The sequence below is a fragment of the Oncorhynchus nerka genome, linkage group LG3 (genome assembly GCF_034236695.1).
Source record: "Oncorhynchus nerka isolate Pitt River linkage group LG3, Oner_Uvic_2.0, whole genome shotgun sequence".
In the NCBI taxonomy this organism is placed as follows: Eukaryota; Metazoa; Chordata; class Actinopteri; order Salmoniformes; family Salmonidae; genus Oncorhynchus; species Oncorhynchus nerka.
Window position 1 is genome coordinate 49,615,552 of NC_088398.1, and position 17,961 is coordinate 49,633,512.

Genomic DNA, 17,961 nt, shown 5'->3' on the forward strand with positions numbered 1-17,961 from the left:
CTCCTTCATCTGGATGAGGTGAGCTTATCCAACCCTATACAACACATCTCTTTCATCTAGATGAGGTGAGCTTATCCAACCCTATACAACACATCTCCTTCATCTGGATGAGGTAAGCTTATCCAACCCTATACAACACATCTCCTTCATCTAGATGAGGTGAGCTTATCCAACCCTATACAACAAATCTCCTTCATCAGGTTGAGGTGAGCTTATCCAACCCTATACAACACATTTCCTTCATCTAGATGAGGTGAGCTTATCCAACCCTATACAACACATCTCCTTCATCAGGTTGAGGTGAGCTTATCCAACCCTATACAACACATATCCTTCATCTAGATGAGGGGAGCTTATCCAACCCTATACAACACATATCCTTCATCTAGATGAGGTGAGCTTATCCAACCCTATACAACACATCTCCTTCATCTGGATGAGGTGGGCTAATTCAACCCTATACAACACATCTCCTTCATCTAGATAAGGTGAGCTTATCCAACCCTATACAACACATCTCCTTCATCTAGATGAGGTTAGCTTATCCAACCCTATACAACACATCTCCTTCATCTAGATGAGGTGAGCTTATCCAACCCTATACAACACATCTTCTTCATCTAGATGAGGTAAGCTTATCCAACCCTATACAACACATCTCCTTCATCTAGATGCGGTGAGCTTATCCAACCCTATACAACACATCTCCTTCATCAGGTTGAGGTGAGCTTATCCAACCCTATACAACACATATCCTTCATCTAGATAAGGTGAGCTTATCCAACCCTATACAACACATCTCCTTCATCTGGATGAGGTGGGCTAATTCAACCCTATACAACACATCTCCTTCATCTAGATAAGGTGAGCTTATCCAACCCTATACAACACATCTCCTTCATCTAGATGAGGTTAGCTTATCCAACCCTATACAACACATCTCCTTCATCTAGATGAGGTAAGGTTATCCAACCCTATACAACACATCTCCTTCATCTAGATGAGGTGAGCTTATCCAACCCTATACAACACATCTCCTTCATCTAGATGAGGTGAGCTTATCCAACCCTATACAACACATCTCCTTCATCAGGTTGAGGTGAGCTTATCCAACCCTATACAACACATATCCTTCATCTAGATGAGGGGAGCTTATCCAACCCTATACAACACATATCCTTCATCTAGATGAGGTGAGCTTATCCAACCCTATACAACACATCTCCTTCATCTGGATGAGGTGGGCTAATTCAACCCTATACAACACATCTCCTTCATCTAGATAAGGTGAGCTTATCCAACCCTATACAACACATCTCCTTCATCTAGATGAGGTTAGCTTATCCAACCCTATACAACACATCTCCTTCATCTAGATGAGGTGAGGTTATCCAACCCTATACAACACATCTTCTTCATCTAGATGAGGTAAGCTTATCCAACCCTATACAACACATCTCCTTCATCTAGATGCGGTGAGCTTATCCAACCCTATACAACACATCTCCTTCATCAGGTTGAGGTGAGCTTATCCAACCCTATACAACACATATCCTTCATCTAGATAAGGTGAGCTTATCCAACCCTATACAACACATCTCCTTCATCTGGATGAGGTGGGCTAATTCAACCCTATACAACACATCTCCTTCATCTAGATAAGGTGAGCTTATCCAACCCTATACAACACATCTCCTTCATCTAGATGAGGTAAGGTTATCCAACCCTATACAACACATCTCCTTCATCTAGATGAGGTGAGCTTATCCAACCCTATACAACACATCTCCTTCATCTAGATGAGGTAAGCTTATCCAACCCTATACAACACATCTCCTTCATCTAGATGAGGTAAGCTTATCCAACCCTATACAACACATCTCCTTCATCTAGATGAGGTGAGCTTATCCAACCCTATACAACAAATCTCCTTCATCAGTTTGAGGTTAGCTTATCCAACCCTATACAACACATATCCTTCATCTAGATGAGGTGAGCCTATCCAACCCTATACAACACATATCCTTCATCTAGATGAGGTGAGCTTATCCAACCCTATACAACACATCTCCTTCATCTAGATAAGGTGAGCTTATCCAACCCTATACAACACACCTCCTTCATCTAGATGAGGAGGACATACCCAACCCTGTACAACACACCTCCTTCATCAGGATGAGGTGAGCTTATCCAACCCTATACAACACATCTCCTTCATCTAGATGAGGTAAGGTTATCCAACCCTATACAACACACCTCCTTCATCTAGATGAGGTGAGCTTATCCAACCCTATACAACAAATCTCCTTCATCAGGTTGAGGTGAGCTTATCCAACCCTATACAACACATATCCTTCATCTAGATGAGGTGAGCTTATCCAACCCTATACAACACATATCCTTCATCTAGATGAGGTGAGCTTATCCAACCCTATACAACACATCTACTTCATCTAGATAAGGTGAGCTTATCCAACCCTATACAACATACCTCCTTCATCTAGATGAGGTGGACTTACCCAACCCTATACAACACACCTCCTTCATCAGGATGAGGTGAGCTTATCCAACCCTATATAACACATCTCCTTCATCTAGATGAGGTGGGCTTATCCATCCCTATACAACACATCTCCTTCATCTAGATGAGGTGGACCTATCCAACCCTATACAACACATCTCCTTCATCTGGATGAGGTGAGCTTATCCAACCCTATACAACACATCTCCTTCATCTGGATGAGGTGAGCTTATCCAACCCTATACAACACACCTCTTTCATCTAGATGAGGTGGGCTTATCCATCCCTATACAACACATCTCCTTCATCTAGATGAGGTGGACTTATCCAACCCTATACAACACATCTCTTTCATCTAGATGAGGTGAGCTTATCCAACCCTATACAACACATCTCCTTCATCTGGATGAGGTAAGCTTATCCAACCCTATACAACACATCTCCTTCATCTAGATGAGGTGAGCTTATCCAACCCTATACAACAAATCTCCTTCATCAGGTTGAGGTGAGCTTATCCAACCCTATACAACACATATCCTTCATCTAGATGAGGTGAGCTTATCCAACCCTATACAACACATATCCTTCATCAGGATGAGGTGAGCTTATCCAACCCTATACAACACATCTCCTTCATCTAGATGAGGTAAGGTTATCCAACCCTATACAACACATCTCCTTCATCTAGATGAGGTGGACTTATCCAACCCTATACAACACATCTCCTTCATCTAGATAAGGTGAGCTTATCCAACCCTATACAACACATCTCCTTCATCTAGATGAGGTTAGCTTATCCAACCCTATACAACACATCTCCTTCATCTAGATGAGGTAAGGTTATCCAACCCTATACAACACATCTCCTTCATCTAGATGAGGTAAGCTTATCCAACCCTATACAGCACATCTCCTTCATCTAGATGAGGTAAGGTTATCCAACCCTATACAACACATCTCCTTCATCTAGATGCGGTGAGCTTATCCAACCCTATACAACACATCTCCTTCATCTAGATGAGGTGAGCTTATCCAACCCTATACAACACATCTCCTTCATCTAGATGAGGTGAGCTTATCCAACCCTATACAACACATCGCCTTCATCAGGTTGAGGTGAGCTTATCCAACCCTATACAACACATATCCTTCATCTAGATGAGGTGAGCTTATCCAACCCTATACAACACATCTCCTTCATCTAGATGAGGTAAGGTTATCCAACCCTATACAAGACATCTCCTTCATCTAGATGAGGTGAGCTTATCCAACCCTATACAACACATCTCCTTCATCTAGATGAGGTAAGGTTATCCAACCCTATACAACACATCTCCTTCATCTAGATGAGGTAAGGTTATCCAACCCTATACAACACATCTCCTTCATCTAGATGAGGTAAGCTTATCCTACCCTATACAACACATCTCCTTCATCTAGATGAGGTAAGGTTATCCAACCCTATACAACACATCTCCTTCATCTATATGAGGTGAGCTTATCCAACCCTATACAACACATCTCCTTCATCTAGATGAGGTAAGCTTATCCAACCCTATACAACACATCTCCTTCATCTAGATGTGGTGAGCTTATCCAACCCTATACAACACATCTCCTTCATCAGGTTGAGGTGAGCTTATCCAACCCTATACAACACATATCCTTCATCTAGATGAGGTGAGCTTATCCAACCCTATACAACACATATCCTTCATCTAGATGAGGTGAGCTTATCCAACCCTATACAACACATCTCCTTCATCTGGATGAGGTGGGCTAATTCAACCCTATACAACACATCTCCTTCATCTAGATAAGGTGAGCTTATCCAACCCTATACAACACATCTCCTTCATCTAGATGAGGTTAGCTTATCCAACCCTATACAACACATCTCCTTCATCTGGATGAGGTAAGGTTATCCAACCCTATACAACACATCTCCTTCATCTAGATGAGGTGAGCTTATCCAACCCTATACAACACATCTCCTTCATCTAGATGAGGTGAGCTTATCCAACCCTATACAACACATCTCCTTCATCTAGATGAGGTGAGCTTATCCAACCCTATACAACACATATCCTTCATCTAGATGAGGTGAGCCTATCCAACCCTATACAACACATATCCTTCATCTAGATGAGGTGAGCTTATCCAACCCTATACAACACATCTCCTTCATCTAGATAAGGTGAGCTTATCCAACCCTATACAACACACCTCCTTCATCTAGATGAGGTGGACTTACCCAACCCTATACAACACACCTCCTTCATCAGGATGAGGTGAGCTTATCCAACCCTATATAACACATCTCCTTCATCTAGATGAGGTGGGCTTATCCATCCCTATACAACACATCTCCTTCATCTGGATGAGGTGAGCTTATCCAACCCTATACAACACATCTCCTTCATCTGGATGAGGTGAGCTTATCCAACCCTATACAACACACCTCTTTCATCTAGATGAGGTGGGCTTATCCATCCCTATACAACACATCTCCTTCATCTAGATGAGGTGGACTTATCCAACCCTATACAACACATCTCCTTCATCTGGATGAGGTGAGCTTATCCAACCCTATACAACACATCTCTTTCATCTAGATGAGGTGAGCTTATCCAACCCTATACAACACATCTCCTTCATCTGGATGAGGTAAGCTTATCCAACCCTATACAACACATCTCCTTCATCTAGATGAGGTGAGCTTATCCAACCCTATACAACAAATCTCCTTCATCAGGTTGAGGTGAGCTTATCCAACCCTATACAACACATATCCTTCATCTAGATGAGGTGAGCTTATCCAACCCTATACAACACATATCCTTCATCTAGATGAGGTGAGCTTATCCAACCCTATACAACACATCTCCTTCATCTGGATGAGGTGAGCTTATCCAACCCTATACAACACATCTCTTTCATCTAGATGAGGTGGGCTTATCCATCCCTATACAACACATCTCCTTAATCTAGATGAGGTGGACTTATCCAACCCTATACAACACATCTCCTTCATCTGGATGAGGTGAGCTTATCCAACCCTATACAACACATCTCTTTCATCTAGATGAGGTGATCTTATCCAACCCTATACAACACATCTCCTTCATCTAGATGAGGTGGACTTATCCAACCCTATACAACACATCTCCTTCATCTGGATGAGGTGAGCTTATCCAACCCTATACAACACATCTCCTTCATCTAGATGAGGTGAGCTTATCTAACCCTATACAACACATCTCCTTCATCTATATTCCTTAGTCTCGTAGATTGACAGGCAATAACTTGATAAAAGTGAAGTTATTAATCAACTTGAATTAGTGCAATGAGCAAAGGAGTATGTTTTTTACACTCATAAACAGAGCTCATAACTTGAATTTGTGTTTATTGCCATCTAGTGGTGACATATGGATCTGCATTTGATATACACTGAATATTCCAAACATTAGGAACCCCTTCCTAATATTGACTTGCCCCCCCCCCCATTTTAACCTCAGAACAGCCTCAAATTGTCGAGTTATGAACTCTACAAGGTGTTGAAAGCGTTCCACAGTTATGCTGGTCCATGTTGATTCCAATGCTTCCCACATTTGTGTCAAGTTGGCTGGATGTCTTTTGGGTGGTGGACCATTCTTGATACACACATGAAACTATTGAACATGAAAAACCCAGCAGCGCTGCAGTTCTTGACACAAACCGGTGCGTCTGGCACCTACTACCATACCCCGTTCAACGGCACTTAAATGTTTTGTCTTGCCCAGTCACCCTCTGAATGGCACACATACACAATCCATGTCTCAATTGTCTCATGCCTTAAAAATCCTTATTTAACCCGTCTCCTCCCCTTCATCTACACGGATTGAAGTGGATTTATCAAGTGACATCAATAAGGGATCATAGCTTTGAGCTGGATTCACATGGTCAGTCATGGAAAGGGTTCTTGTTTTGGATACTCAATGTACATTTTGTAGACCTTTGTTTCATCACGCACATCGCATGCTATGCAAATTCTGTAGTAGTAAGGACTCAGTGTCAGCTGCCTACTCTGTGAGTCATATCAGATACAAGTATTCTTTCCTTAATGGTTTTTAAAGAAGCAATTATAGAAAGGTATTTGAATAAGAAAGACATTGCCATGGTAACACGTCCATTACGCTCTAGGCAAATAGTCAAGGGTTTGAAGGCTGGAGCAGGGCACAATCTAACTGCTGAGAGAAACAATTGCTTTAATGCCATTCTGTCATCTTGTCCACCTCCTGTGAAGTGCATTTGTGCTTTCATTTTGGGATGTGGATTTATAATACATCGTCTTGTGCCAGAGACTGTAAGATGCTTCTATCCTGGTTTTATATTTGGGGGGTCTAAGCACTGTGCTGGAAATGTATTATTTGATTGAATTTAGTGTGTGTGTGTGTGTGTTTACTCATCTCACCTGCCTGTCCATCCAGCTGCTGGTTTCGGCCCGTAAGGACTATGAGAAGCTGCAGGAGGACCTGTCCAGGCTGCAGAGGGAGAACGAGGCGGCCAAAGAGGAGGTGAAGGAGGTGCTGCAGGCCCTGGAGGAGCTGGCTGTTAACTACGACCACAAGAGCCAGGAAGTGGAGAACAAGAACCGCTCCAACAACCAGCTCAGTGAGGAACTCAACCAGAAGAGCGTGAGTCATATTGGGAGGAAGCTTGGTCTCCAGGGCTGTTTAATTCCAGGAAGATCCCTCCCCTCTGAACACACTAACCCTTTACAGTAGCAATCATCATCAAAATTGTTAAAAGATTTTTAGAACAGTTGTAATGAACACAACAGTTGTATAATGGATGAAGATACTCCAAACGTTTAGAATATTTTAAACAAACAGAGTTGCTACGGATACAGAGTTTCTGTATCCCAATTTCCCCAGGCTAAAAATACATATATTTCTGCACATTTACAGGATTTCTTTTTACGTAGCGGAGTGCCCAACTCCACTGCCTAAGTTGCTGTGGTGCTGAGTGCTCCGTTGCCACTACCCCTTCCTTGCCTATGTCTGACTGGTGTAGCCTACAAACTTAATGTTGTGCACAAATCTGTTCCAACTATTGCATTCCCTCTGTAAGCTGTTAAGCATAAGCGTGATTTCCTACAAACTTCATGTTGTACACAAAACAGTCGTAACTTCCATGGTTCAGTAAGCATAAGTGTGATTTCATATTATTTTGGTGGTACGGGGGGGGGGGGTCATCTCAAAACACAGACATGCAGTCTAATTAACGATTGAATGTTATTTTTTCATCATCATTGCAAACATTGGCTAAGCTGCGCAAGAAGCAGACTGGCAGTCAGGTAGTGTTATCTTTTTCTGGAACTACGCTACGGCAGCAACTGTAAAGACCACCCTACATCATCACACAAAACACGGATTGTTTTTGCTCCAACTAGTAGGGACTGCGTCCTGCTTGTGCAACTGCAATCTCCGTTTCGTCAGACAGAGAAGATTGTAGCCTTCATAATATATATGTTTTGGAATGTTCGTTCAAATCCCAGCAGGGTTTTTATTTCAGCTGTTCAGAAGTTTGAGGCAGAGACATAGGTTACATCACCATGGTACAGAAGAGGGTGTGTAATGAGCTAAACATGAAGCGAGGGGGAGTGTGAACAGCAGCTATGTTAGAAAAACGAATGTGTGATTAAAATAACACATGGGCCGAATGTGATCCGGATCCTTAGCTTTGAGAAAGAGGTTTCCCGAGGGGCGGGCGGCAGCGGGCGTGGGGCGGGTGGCGGCGGGCGTGGGGGGAAACTTTGTATCCATGGCATGGCATTTAAAAAACAAATCCATCAGATATTGACTGAATTATTGCACATACAACATTTTACTGGCATGGACAGAAAATGAATGAAGATCAGGTATGACATTTATTGTCAGCATTTTCTTAGAATGTGGGGAAAAACGACAGGCACAAGAAAAAGTATGAAAGAGTGGCAGGAATGAAATGAAAGCAATCAATCCAGTGAGATGGAAGTGATTTTTCACCCTCAAACACGGGAAATAGGAAAAGACAGATCCTCAGGTGGGCGGGGCATCCGCGTTGCTACAGATCTCAAAGAACAGGATATGTACATCTCAGGAACTATTGCTTTCACCTACCCAGTTGTCTCAGATCCGTGAAGGAGAGTGAACAAGGGCAGAGGGAAGGGAACATTCCTGGATTGAAACTCAGACAATTTCTCTAGCATTCCTCTGCCCCGTTCAAAACATATTCTAGAATATAGATTATGACTGGACTGTGATGGTAAAATGCGTGTGCGTTTCAGACCACTCTGGAGGGGGTGCAGAGGGAGCTGTCCAGTCTACAGGAGCTCAGCAGTCACCATAAGAAGAGAGCAGCAGAGATCCTCAGTCTACTGCTCCGAGACCTCAGTGAGATAGGAGGCATCATCGGCACCAGTGACCTCAAGGCTGTAAGGACACACATTATACAAACATATTACACACTTACACTCATACACACATATACCTGTACACACTCTGTCATTGAGACACACTACCTGTTACAAACAGTTTTCCATACAAGCACATATTTCATACACTATCTCACTCACTCCTGATCTCTCTCTGCTCCTCAGATGATGGAGGTGAATGAGGTCATCGAGGAGGAGTTCACCATGGCCCGTCTTTACATCAGCAAGATGAAGTCGGAGGTCAAGTCTCTGGTGAACCGCAGCAAACAGCTGGAGAGCTCCCTTGTCGACACCTCCCGCAAGATGCAGGCCAATGAGAAGGAGCTGGCCTCCTGTCAGTTACTCATCTCCCAGGTAACCAGGAAGTGGATTTAACATAACTTTCTATATACTGTATATATAAAAAAAACTGTCCACTCATTGCCCTTCAAGACTTGTTGAATATTTTCCTTTCTTCAGTTAACTATTCTGTTCATGCAGCTTGTCTAGGTTTCAATCCAATTGGCGACAGATTTTCATGCAAATATTTAAAAAATCTGCATAAAAACAATATGTGCATTTCCTCACCAGAGATGTGTTTCCATCAAAATGACTTGTTGCAGATAAAAGGCTGCGCGTGATGACGTAGTGCACATAAAATACCTTTTTGGGGTTAAATTCCCATGTATCAAATAAAAAATACAAGTTAAATGGGTGTCCTTCGCATTTTCAACTCTACTGATGGTTTTCTCACAAAAAATGTTGCGTTATATAGCGAATGTGTCCACTCTGGTATTGGCACGTGTGCTATCTGAGCGCTGTTGACTAGATTGCACATAGAGCATACTTGATGAGGACAAAAGAGCGAGATTATTTTTATTTGTCAAACAGCAGCCAAGCATTGATCATCATGTCACCAGAACATGACCCTCAATATTTATTGGAAAGGAGCATCAAGCTCATCATCTTGCACATTCACCACCCTGTGAAGTTAATCATAATTAATTTAATCTGTAGCCTTATAAACTGCATGGTTTCCTGTTGAGTCTTAGTGGGAGGACCACACACAACATGTCATCGCGTGGCTCGATGTTTACTTCCATACGATGATTATTACAGTATATCAATATTTGCGCATAAAAACGTTTTCACCAACATTTTCACCGACAATAATTAATTTTACAGACACAAATATATGTCAGACACCCTGTCTAGCGTGTAAATGTTTTGTACAAATTTGGAAAGTTTACCGAAAAATGTTCTTGTTTCCATCAGACCTGTCATGACATTTTTTTTATCCGACATACACTTCACCTGCATTAGAAAATTGGATGGAAACCTGGTTAAAGAAAATATTATTTTGCACTGTTATTAACCCCGTCCCTGCCTGATGGTGTGTGTACTCCATGCAGCACCAGGCTAAGATCAAGTCTCTGACAGACTACATGCAGAACATGGAGCAGAAGAAGAGACAGCTGGAGGAGAGCCAGGACTCCCTGATGGAAGAGCTACACACACTACATGCACAGGGTGAGACACTCAGACACCAACACAAACATGCCTGTCACCAATCAGTCCATCACACAAAGGGAAAAAAAACTATGTCTCTTGTTTTTTGTTTTTTTCATCTACACAGAGAAAATGAAAGAGGTACATGTGATGGATAAGCAGAAGGAGCACCTGACCAAACTGCAGGATGCAGTGGAGATGAAGGTTAAGATCTCTCTATTTCTCTCATCTCTCCCATTTTTGTTGCACCCCCCCCGCTCTCATTCAGGTTCCTGTGAAAGGTAAATAAAATCAACAAACTTTGACCCTTGACCCTGTGTTCCTTTCTGCACTCTGTAGAAGACCCTAGAGGAGCAGATGGAGAACCACAGAGAGGTGCATCAGAAGCAGCTGTCTCGCCTGCGGGATGAGATCGACCACAAGCAGAGGGTCCTGGACGAGCTCAAGGAGTAACATCCTTTTTATTTATTTCAGTTACAGGGTCTTTTTTTAAAGTCCAATTTCAGGTAGTAAACATAGTCCCATGTCGATAATGACAGTATGTACAGTGTAGCATTGATTTATACTATACTGAATAGTGACCACTGTGCTCTCCCCCTAGTCTGAACCAGGGGCTGCAGCTGGAACAGAGCAAGCTGCAGTCAGACAATGACAAACTGAAGGCCGAGGAGCTGGAGAAGGACGAGCAACTGCAGAAGCTTGTGTAAGTCTGTCTATTACACTATCTACCACAGCTCTGTTCTGTTCTCCTCAGACGTGTGTGTAGCATGGTTATAACATGGTCATAACATGTTTGTAACATGAAATGAATCGCCAAGCCCTGAACACCATGTGTCCTCTCTTTCTCTCTGCTGTAGCTTCTTGAATGAGAAGAGAGAGCAGGCCAAGGAGGACCTGAAGGGGCTGGAAGAAACTGTGGTGAGTGGATGGAGTTATTATAGCGTCCGTCTCAGGTGTTGATTGATGTTGAACTCATTGACCATGAGATGTATCATTTCCACCAGGCCAAGGAGCTTCAGACCCTGCACAACCTGCGCAGGCTTTTCATCCAAGAGCTTACCTCCCGCGTCAGCATGGTAAGTACAGGAATGATAGGTTATTGGGGGAGATATCTCCTTAAGGCTCAGCTGGAATGTTTCCACTCTGTAAACCTTCACATATGCACTCATTTATGGGCTTATTGTATGCCTTTACATCCACCTTTTCTGCTAACAACTAACAAGGCTGTTGCCATTGTTTGGTGAGGTGTTATTGGTTACTAAGCCCAGAAGGCGAAGGCAACAACAAAACAAGTCGACTTTAGGAACCAGTTTCCCACACTATGTACCATATACTGTAAATGTCAGCAGTTGTGGCGTGTACCACCACACCACCAGTCACGAGTCATGACCCAGTCAAATTCCCTCTTGGTCACTGTAATCCCATCCAAAACTGTGCAAATGAATGGAGCTGATGGGTAGCCTACCGAACTTGCTAATGGCCCCCGCTAATGGCCTGGTACTCGGCACTATATTGTCCCTCTAATCATTCGCTGAACACTTCCTGATTTAATTTGAGTAATCGGAATAATGAGGACAAATGGTGATGGGGTAGAGCTCCAGGTCCGAAATGGACATAGGAAAGCTCCGGACCCAAAATGTGTGAATACATTTTTAAAACATGTTCCCGAAATGACCTAAAGAACAACTGGTCTGATTGGAGTGAGGGAAGCAGCAGAAAAGGCAGTTGTTTTGTTACTTTATTAAACCGGAGTGATGGAGAAAGGGAGAGAGAGAGAGACACAGAGCTAGCAGCTGTAGGTTAGGGAGCGGAGGACATGCTGTGTGTTAATGTGTGAGTGTGAGTAAGACACTGGAGGCTCGGAGCACCTGAGCAGAGACATGGAGGGAGAGACCGCAACTACTGTTACCTCGTGCTAAACTAACTTCTTGCTAGTTATTTATTATCCCATTAGATTATATAGTATATCGTATAGTACCTGTCTTGACTGCATCAAACTGAGAGACGCTAGCTAACTATGCTAATTGAGGCTAGCCATAGCATTACTGCTCTTCTCACTGTCCTACAGTTAGCCTACACATAACAACAACTTGGCCGTCGTAGCCTTTCTTTCTCATTTCACTTTTAATACTGTCATTTTAATTCCATCTTCCATTGATTACATATCCCCTAACTTGCTTGCCACACAAGCAGAGCAGCAATGCAATTGTCTCTGTCTGCGCGGGAAGCGCAAGGATCAGAGCGCATTCCTTTTTTGCAACTTTTTCCAAATCATCAATATAGAGTCACATCATGCAGCGCATATGTTTTGATTTCTAAGACATCCCCAGATATATTGGTCTATTGCAATTAAATAAATAGTGGATTTGATTGTGATGGTGTAGGCTATGTTAAATAGATATATTAAACTTAGTAACATGTAGATGTTTTAAAGCCGTGCATCAGCAGCTTCTATGCAAAGAAGCCCGGAGATAAACTTGTTTATGTTAATTAACAGTTAATTACCTTGAGACCGGCAGTCATTTGCCACTTACCGTCTGACACAATTTTGTGACCGCCACAGCCCTATGTGTGATGTCACTTCCCTGTTTCTGTCCAATCAGAGTGCAGAGATGGATAATGATGAGGCTGGGGGCAGTCTGGCTCAGAGACAGAGGATCACCTTCCTGGAGAACAACCTGGAGCAGCTCACCAAGGTCCACAAACAGGTAGGAATCACACACACACACACACGCAGAACTACATATCCTCCTCTTCCCTACCTGCTTAAATAAAGGTGAAATAAATTCCCTGTCTCTCCTCTCCAGTTGGTGCGTGATAACGCCGACCTGCGCTGTGAGCTGCCCAAGCTGGAGAAACGTCTGCGGGCTACGGCTGAGAGAGTCAAGGCCTTGGAAGCAGCCCTGAGGGAGGCCAAAGAGAGTGCCATGAGGGACCGCAAACGCTACCTGCAGGAGGTGGACCGCATCAAAGAGGCCATGCTCTCCAAGAATGCCTCCAGGAGGGGGCACTCTGCACAAATAGGTGAGAGACAGTGGTACACAGTAGAGAATGTTGGGAGAAGTTGCCCCCTACATGTGTCTCAGGGAGCATCATGTTTCATACTGTATCCGGTGATAAATTATTTCCAGGTAACTCCAATTTAGCTGACATATCTCTGTATTCATATATCTGTGTGTGTGTGTTGTACAGGAAATTGTATGAAAAGTTTCACATCAGTGTATATTCCCTGTCTCGCCCCTTCTCTCTCTGTAGCTAAGCCCATCCGTGTCTATTCCCTGTCTCGCCCCTTCTCTCTCTGTAGCTAAGCCCATCCGTGCTGGACATCAGCAGCAGTCCACATCCTCTCCCTCAGCGGGTCATTCCATCCGTGGAGGCTCTATCCGCGGGGGTGGAGGGGTGTCCAGCCCTCACCACCACCGCCACCCGGCCTCTCCATCACCCCACCGCCAGCAGCAGCAGCAGCAGCGCAGCAAATAAAGCACAGGTTAGTACAGGACACATTGTCATTAGTCATTGATCAATTCATGAGTCGTCTTATTTTCATCATTCTGTATGGGAAAATCAAGTGTTTTGTGGGAATATATGTACGATTTCAGTGCTTAAGTTTGAGGTCCGACAAGTGGATATGCCTTGCGACTGCTCCAGAACGCTGAGTAGTTCCCTTCTCTCCAATGACCTTTCCTACTTCCCACACTGCTCTATTTTTAACCTTACAGCCATTCCTTTACAATTAATTCACATCTGAATTGAAACAATACAGCTGTTGAATGCTTGATTCAGCCAAATCACATCTTAGAGGAATTGCCCATGGTAACCCTGAGCCCAGCTGTGTGGCCGTTTCTCTTTTTGTCACGCGTTTAGCATTACTTAATCACATTGGGCTAATTGGTGATGGGGTCTGGTATTGGCCCACTCTGGTGCTGTTGTCCTTTGAGAAGATTAATGACAGCCAGGAAACCAGCCATTAATTAATGAAGTCTCAAAAGCTTTAATTCAGGCTTTAATCAGCCCTGAGAGAACTCTGGGAATCACTTGAGGTTTACAGAGAAAGCCAAAGGCCTCAATGACATCTGTGTTGGGGCCAATATCTAGGTCAGGACCAAAGCATTCACTCTATTCTAGAAACTAGTACACAAGACCTGAATCTTAAAGAGCATTAGGGTCCCTAGGAAAGTGTTTCCGAGGCCCTTTAGTCTCTACATTTCAAATGTAAAGTTCAATATTGGTCCTCAAGGGGGCAGCACATATGTATATAAAATCAGAGCTTTGTGTTTTTTGTCCCTTTCATGACCTCATGTTAGCTGAATACACCAATCTAACACTATTACCTCACACTTATAATGCGTACCAGGCAATCAAACCATAAACAATCTCTTTCTGAGTCTCTCCCTGAGTCTTTCTCTCTTTTTTTTCACAGCTGCAGGTGGAAGCTGGATTTTCCAGCTGGATGTACAGACCATATCTCCTCTCCATTTGGGACCGGACCCCACTCCAGGACTGTCTGGGATATTCTCTTTCCCCATGGACCTTGCTATCTCTCTCTCTAACCACTGGGACCAATCCTCCTCTCCTTCTCTCACCACTCTGCCTTTACTGGGACTCCAGACTCCTCATTCCTGAAAAAAACACACTCTGTAAGCCAGATATCTTTATTAATAGGTCTCCTATCCTCATGGTCAAGAGGAAAGAGAGGCTCCGTAATGCTGAAAAAGTGCTTTTCATCTTTCGCCTTCTTGAATCTCTCTCACTCTGCCTCTGTTTCTGGTGTTCTATCGATATTCCTCTTGCTCTCTCTCTCTCTCTCTCTCTCTGACTGAAATGTGTAATGAGCTCCTATATGTTGTTGAGGGTGATGTCTCTCTGGTGCTTGTTCAGTGTTGTATCTTGTGAAACAGGCTGGTTTTCCTTTAGGATAAATTATGAGAAAACGGTGGTTTAGAGGGTAACATTGAATATGGTTGTTTAGGGGTTTCCGTCTAACACCAATACCCTCAGAAACAATAGAAGGGACACGTTGTTAAGGATGAACGTATGGAGACACAGTTAGTATTGTAGTGTGTTTTAGAACCCACAGTGTTTTTTGATGAATGTTTAAGATCACCTTTAAAAGTAGTGGTTTTGAAAGTAGCACTCTGTTTTGTACTGAATTTTGTTGATTTAATTATTATTATTTGCGCAAATTTGATGAAGATATCTGCTATTTATTTTACACATTTTATTTATGCAACATTGATGTTAGTTATTTGAACATGTGCTCTGACAATATCACACACTACTGAAGTCACGTGAAGATGCTATGGTCATACTTTACTAATCTACTCTGCTTGAGATGCATATTGTTAAGATACAGATCAACTGTCTTATTGTAAACATTTCTAAATCAGGGTATGTATCCCATATGGTTTTAATAATTGTCAAGCCACAGTAACAACATTTTAAGACAGCATTGGAGCAGATTGTTGAGACAGAACTTTGAATTTCCTGCAAATATTTTATATATTCTTGGTTTCCGGGGCATTGAGTCTTTTCATTTGTGTTACATGCAGACCAAATCGAAATACATTAATGAGGTGCTATGAAGCCAAAACTGACGGATCGTACAGTTTATGAACATTTCCAAGAAATGTGAGGAATTAGACCTAAAATATATATAGGTATTTTGTAATGCCTAACATGGTTATTATACCGTATTTCCTTCCTTTGCTGAGTTTTGTGTTTTGCTGCTTTAGACTGAATGTCTCACATGCCAGGTTGTTATTTTAAAAGAAGGTGTATTGTCAATTATCTTTATAAATGAAGGTGGAGCAAAAGAGGATTGAATACCTGTGGTAATCTGAAGTTGAAGAGATGATGAGACGTGTGATTGGTTGTTTCCCCACTGCATTGATGCTGATCAGCCCATCAGTAGATCTGGCAGTGTATGGGCTCGTCGGAACTGAAGGGTTTGAGTTCTAGGGTTTATCAGGGATTTCATGTTTGGTCTTTCTGGATTTACTCTCTCCACTCTAAAGAAGTAACACAATCAGAATGGTTTACAAATTATATAAGGTTGTCATTGGTCTGGGATCTTGAGTATTTCCTCCATGTCTACTTGTGGTCCACCTGTATTCATGGTGCTAAAGGATATTCAGACTAATGTTTTTGTATATATCTGCTCTCTGTCATATATCAAATCAAGTGCTTTTCGACTGCCTCTTTCATTCTAGTTCACAAAGTCTAAATAAGTGTTTTTTCTGAACTTCGTATGTGTTAAGGAAAAAAATGAAGTCACATTTCACATGGTTCGTAAACAACAAGTGTAGACTAACAGTGAAATGCTTACTTACGGGTCATTTTCCAACAAAGCAGAGTTAAAAAGATAAAGATTCAATGTTTTTTTTTTTTATAATGTCTAAATACACAGTGAATAATGAGTTATGCTGTTGTGAAATGTGTTCTATTAAGGTGTCTTGGAACAGGGTCTTGCATTCGTTCACCTCTCATACTGGTTTCCTGTTGAAAGTCATGCATTAATTTACTTACACATATGAATGACCCTTCCTTAAGGTATTATCATGATGACTGAAGGATGACTGTTGGCGTCTGTCAAATTCCTGAGCTGAATGTCATTTCCTGTTTTAAATGTAATTTATCTTATCGCTTCTCTCTCGCTCTCTCTCTCTTTCTCTCTCTCCATCTGTCGCTCTTGCTTCTGAAGTGTCTTTGGTCACTGTTAGTAACTCTTAGTCTGAAACATTTGCAAAGAAAGCGCTTGTGAGTCAACTATCAATGAGGTTTATGGTACAAGGGACAATGTTGTTCAGACAACGGTTTTCATAAGTTAAAGAGAAACTCTTGACATAAATCATATTTAGCCATTTGTCTCATCATACGCCATATGTTCACCACAAGATGTATCTCTGTCCTGTACCTAATAGGCTACCACACTGTTCTGTTCAGACAAAATAGTGCTGTTGATGATGACTGCATGGTGTAAGATAGCAATTTCAGATGTCAAGATTCATTAAAATAAAGACGGATAAAACTGAACAAGTCTGGTGTTAGGCAACATAATAGCCTATTTCTTTCCCTTTACTTATTTAAATAGGCCTACATGATAATCTTGGATCCATAGACTGAACACTTTGTTTCAAACACAATAAAAATATGAATATAATCTATATCAATATGTTGTTGTTTTTCTTCTGGGAAATGGTGTAATTTTTTAAACAGCTATGATGAATAATTTGTGTGGGGGTGTGCGGGGGTGCCCACGCAAGATTCCCATATCTACTTCTCCTCGAGAGGGAAACTTCACCTGCCCTTCAACCCCGCCCTCCGGTTGGCTTCCCCGCCTCTTCCCGGGTCCCGCTGCGTCTGCTGCCCTGTCACCCACACCGAGACGAGGCAACATGGGTCATACACCGAAGTTTTAGGCGACGAAAAAGATAACTACCTCACCATTTTCAACTAAATCCAGAAAGAAACTGACCAAACATTGCCAAAGGTAAGT

At 42.4% G+C, this 17,961-nt stretch overlaps 2 protein-coding genes across 3 annotated transcripts in view; both read left to right on the forward strand.

Annotated features, from left to right (window-relative positions):
* LOC115110020 (kinesin heavy chain) overlaps positions 1–17,598 on the forward strand; it is a 39,408-nt gene extending 21,810 nt beyond the window's left edge. Inside the window, 13 exon segments of the mRNA XM_029635337.2 lie at positions 6,991–7,197; positions 8,832–8,978; positions 9,144–9,332; positions 10,370–10,487; positions 10,594–10,670; positions 10,806–10,915; positions 11,068–11,169; positions 11,324–11,384; positions 11,471–11,542; positions 13,070–13,174; positions 13,274–13,490; positions 13,771–13,953; positions 14,887–17,598. Of these exon segments, the coding sequence (XP_029491197.2) occupies positions 6,991–7,197; positions 8,832–8,978; positions 9,144–9,332; positions 10,370–10,487; positions 10,594–10,670; positions 10,806–10,915; positions 11,068–11,169; positions 11,324–11,384; positions 11,471–11,542; positions 13,070–13,174; positions 13,274–13,490; positions 13,771–13,946 (1,581 nt within the window). The 3' untranslated portion in view covers positions 13,947–13,953; positions 14,887–17,598.
* Positions 17,599–17,788: 190 nt separating this feature from the next.
* Positions 17,789–17,961, forward strand: part of LOC115110032 (ly6/PLAUR domain-containing protein 6B) — a 56,877-nt gene continuing 56,704 nt past the window's right edge. The window contains exon 1 of one of the 2 annotated variants that reach the window (XM_029635365.2): positions 17,789–17,955. The gene's annotated coding sequence lies outside the window, so the exon portion shown is untranslated. The remainder of the gene's footprint in view (positions 17,956–17,961) is intronic. The other variant, XM_029635356.2, reaches the window with a different exon arrangement.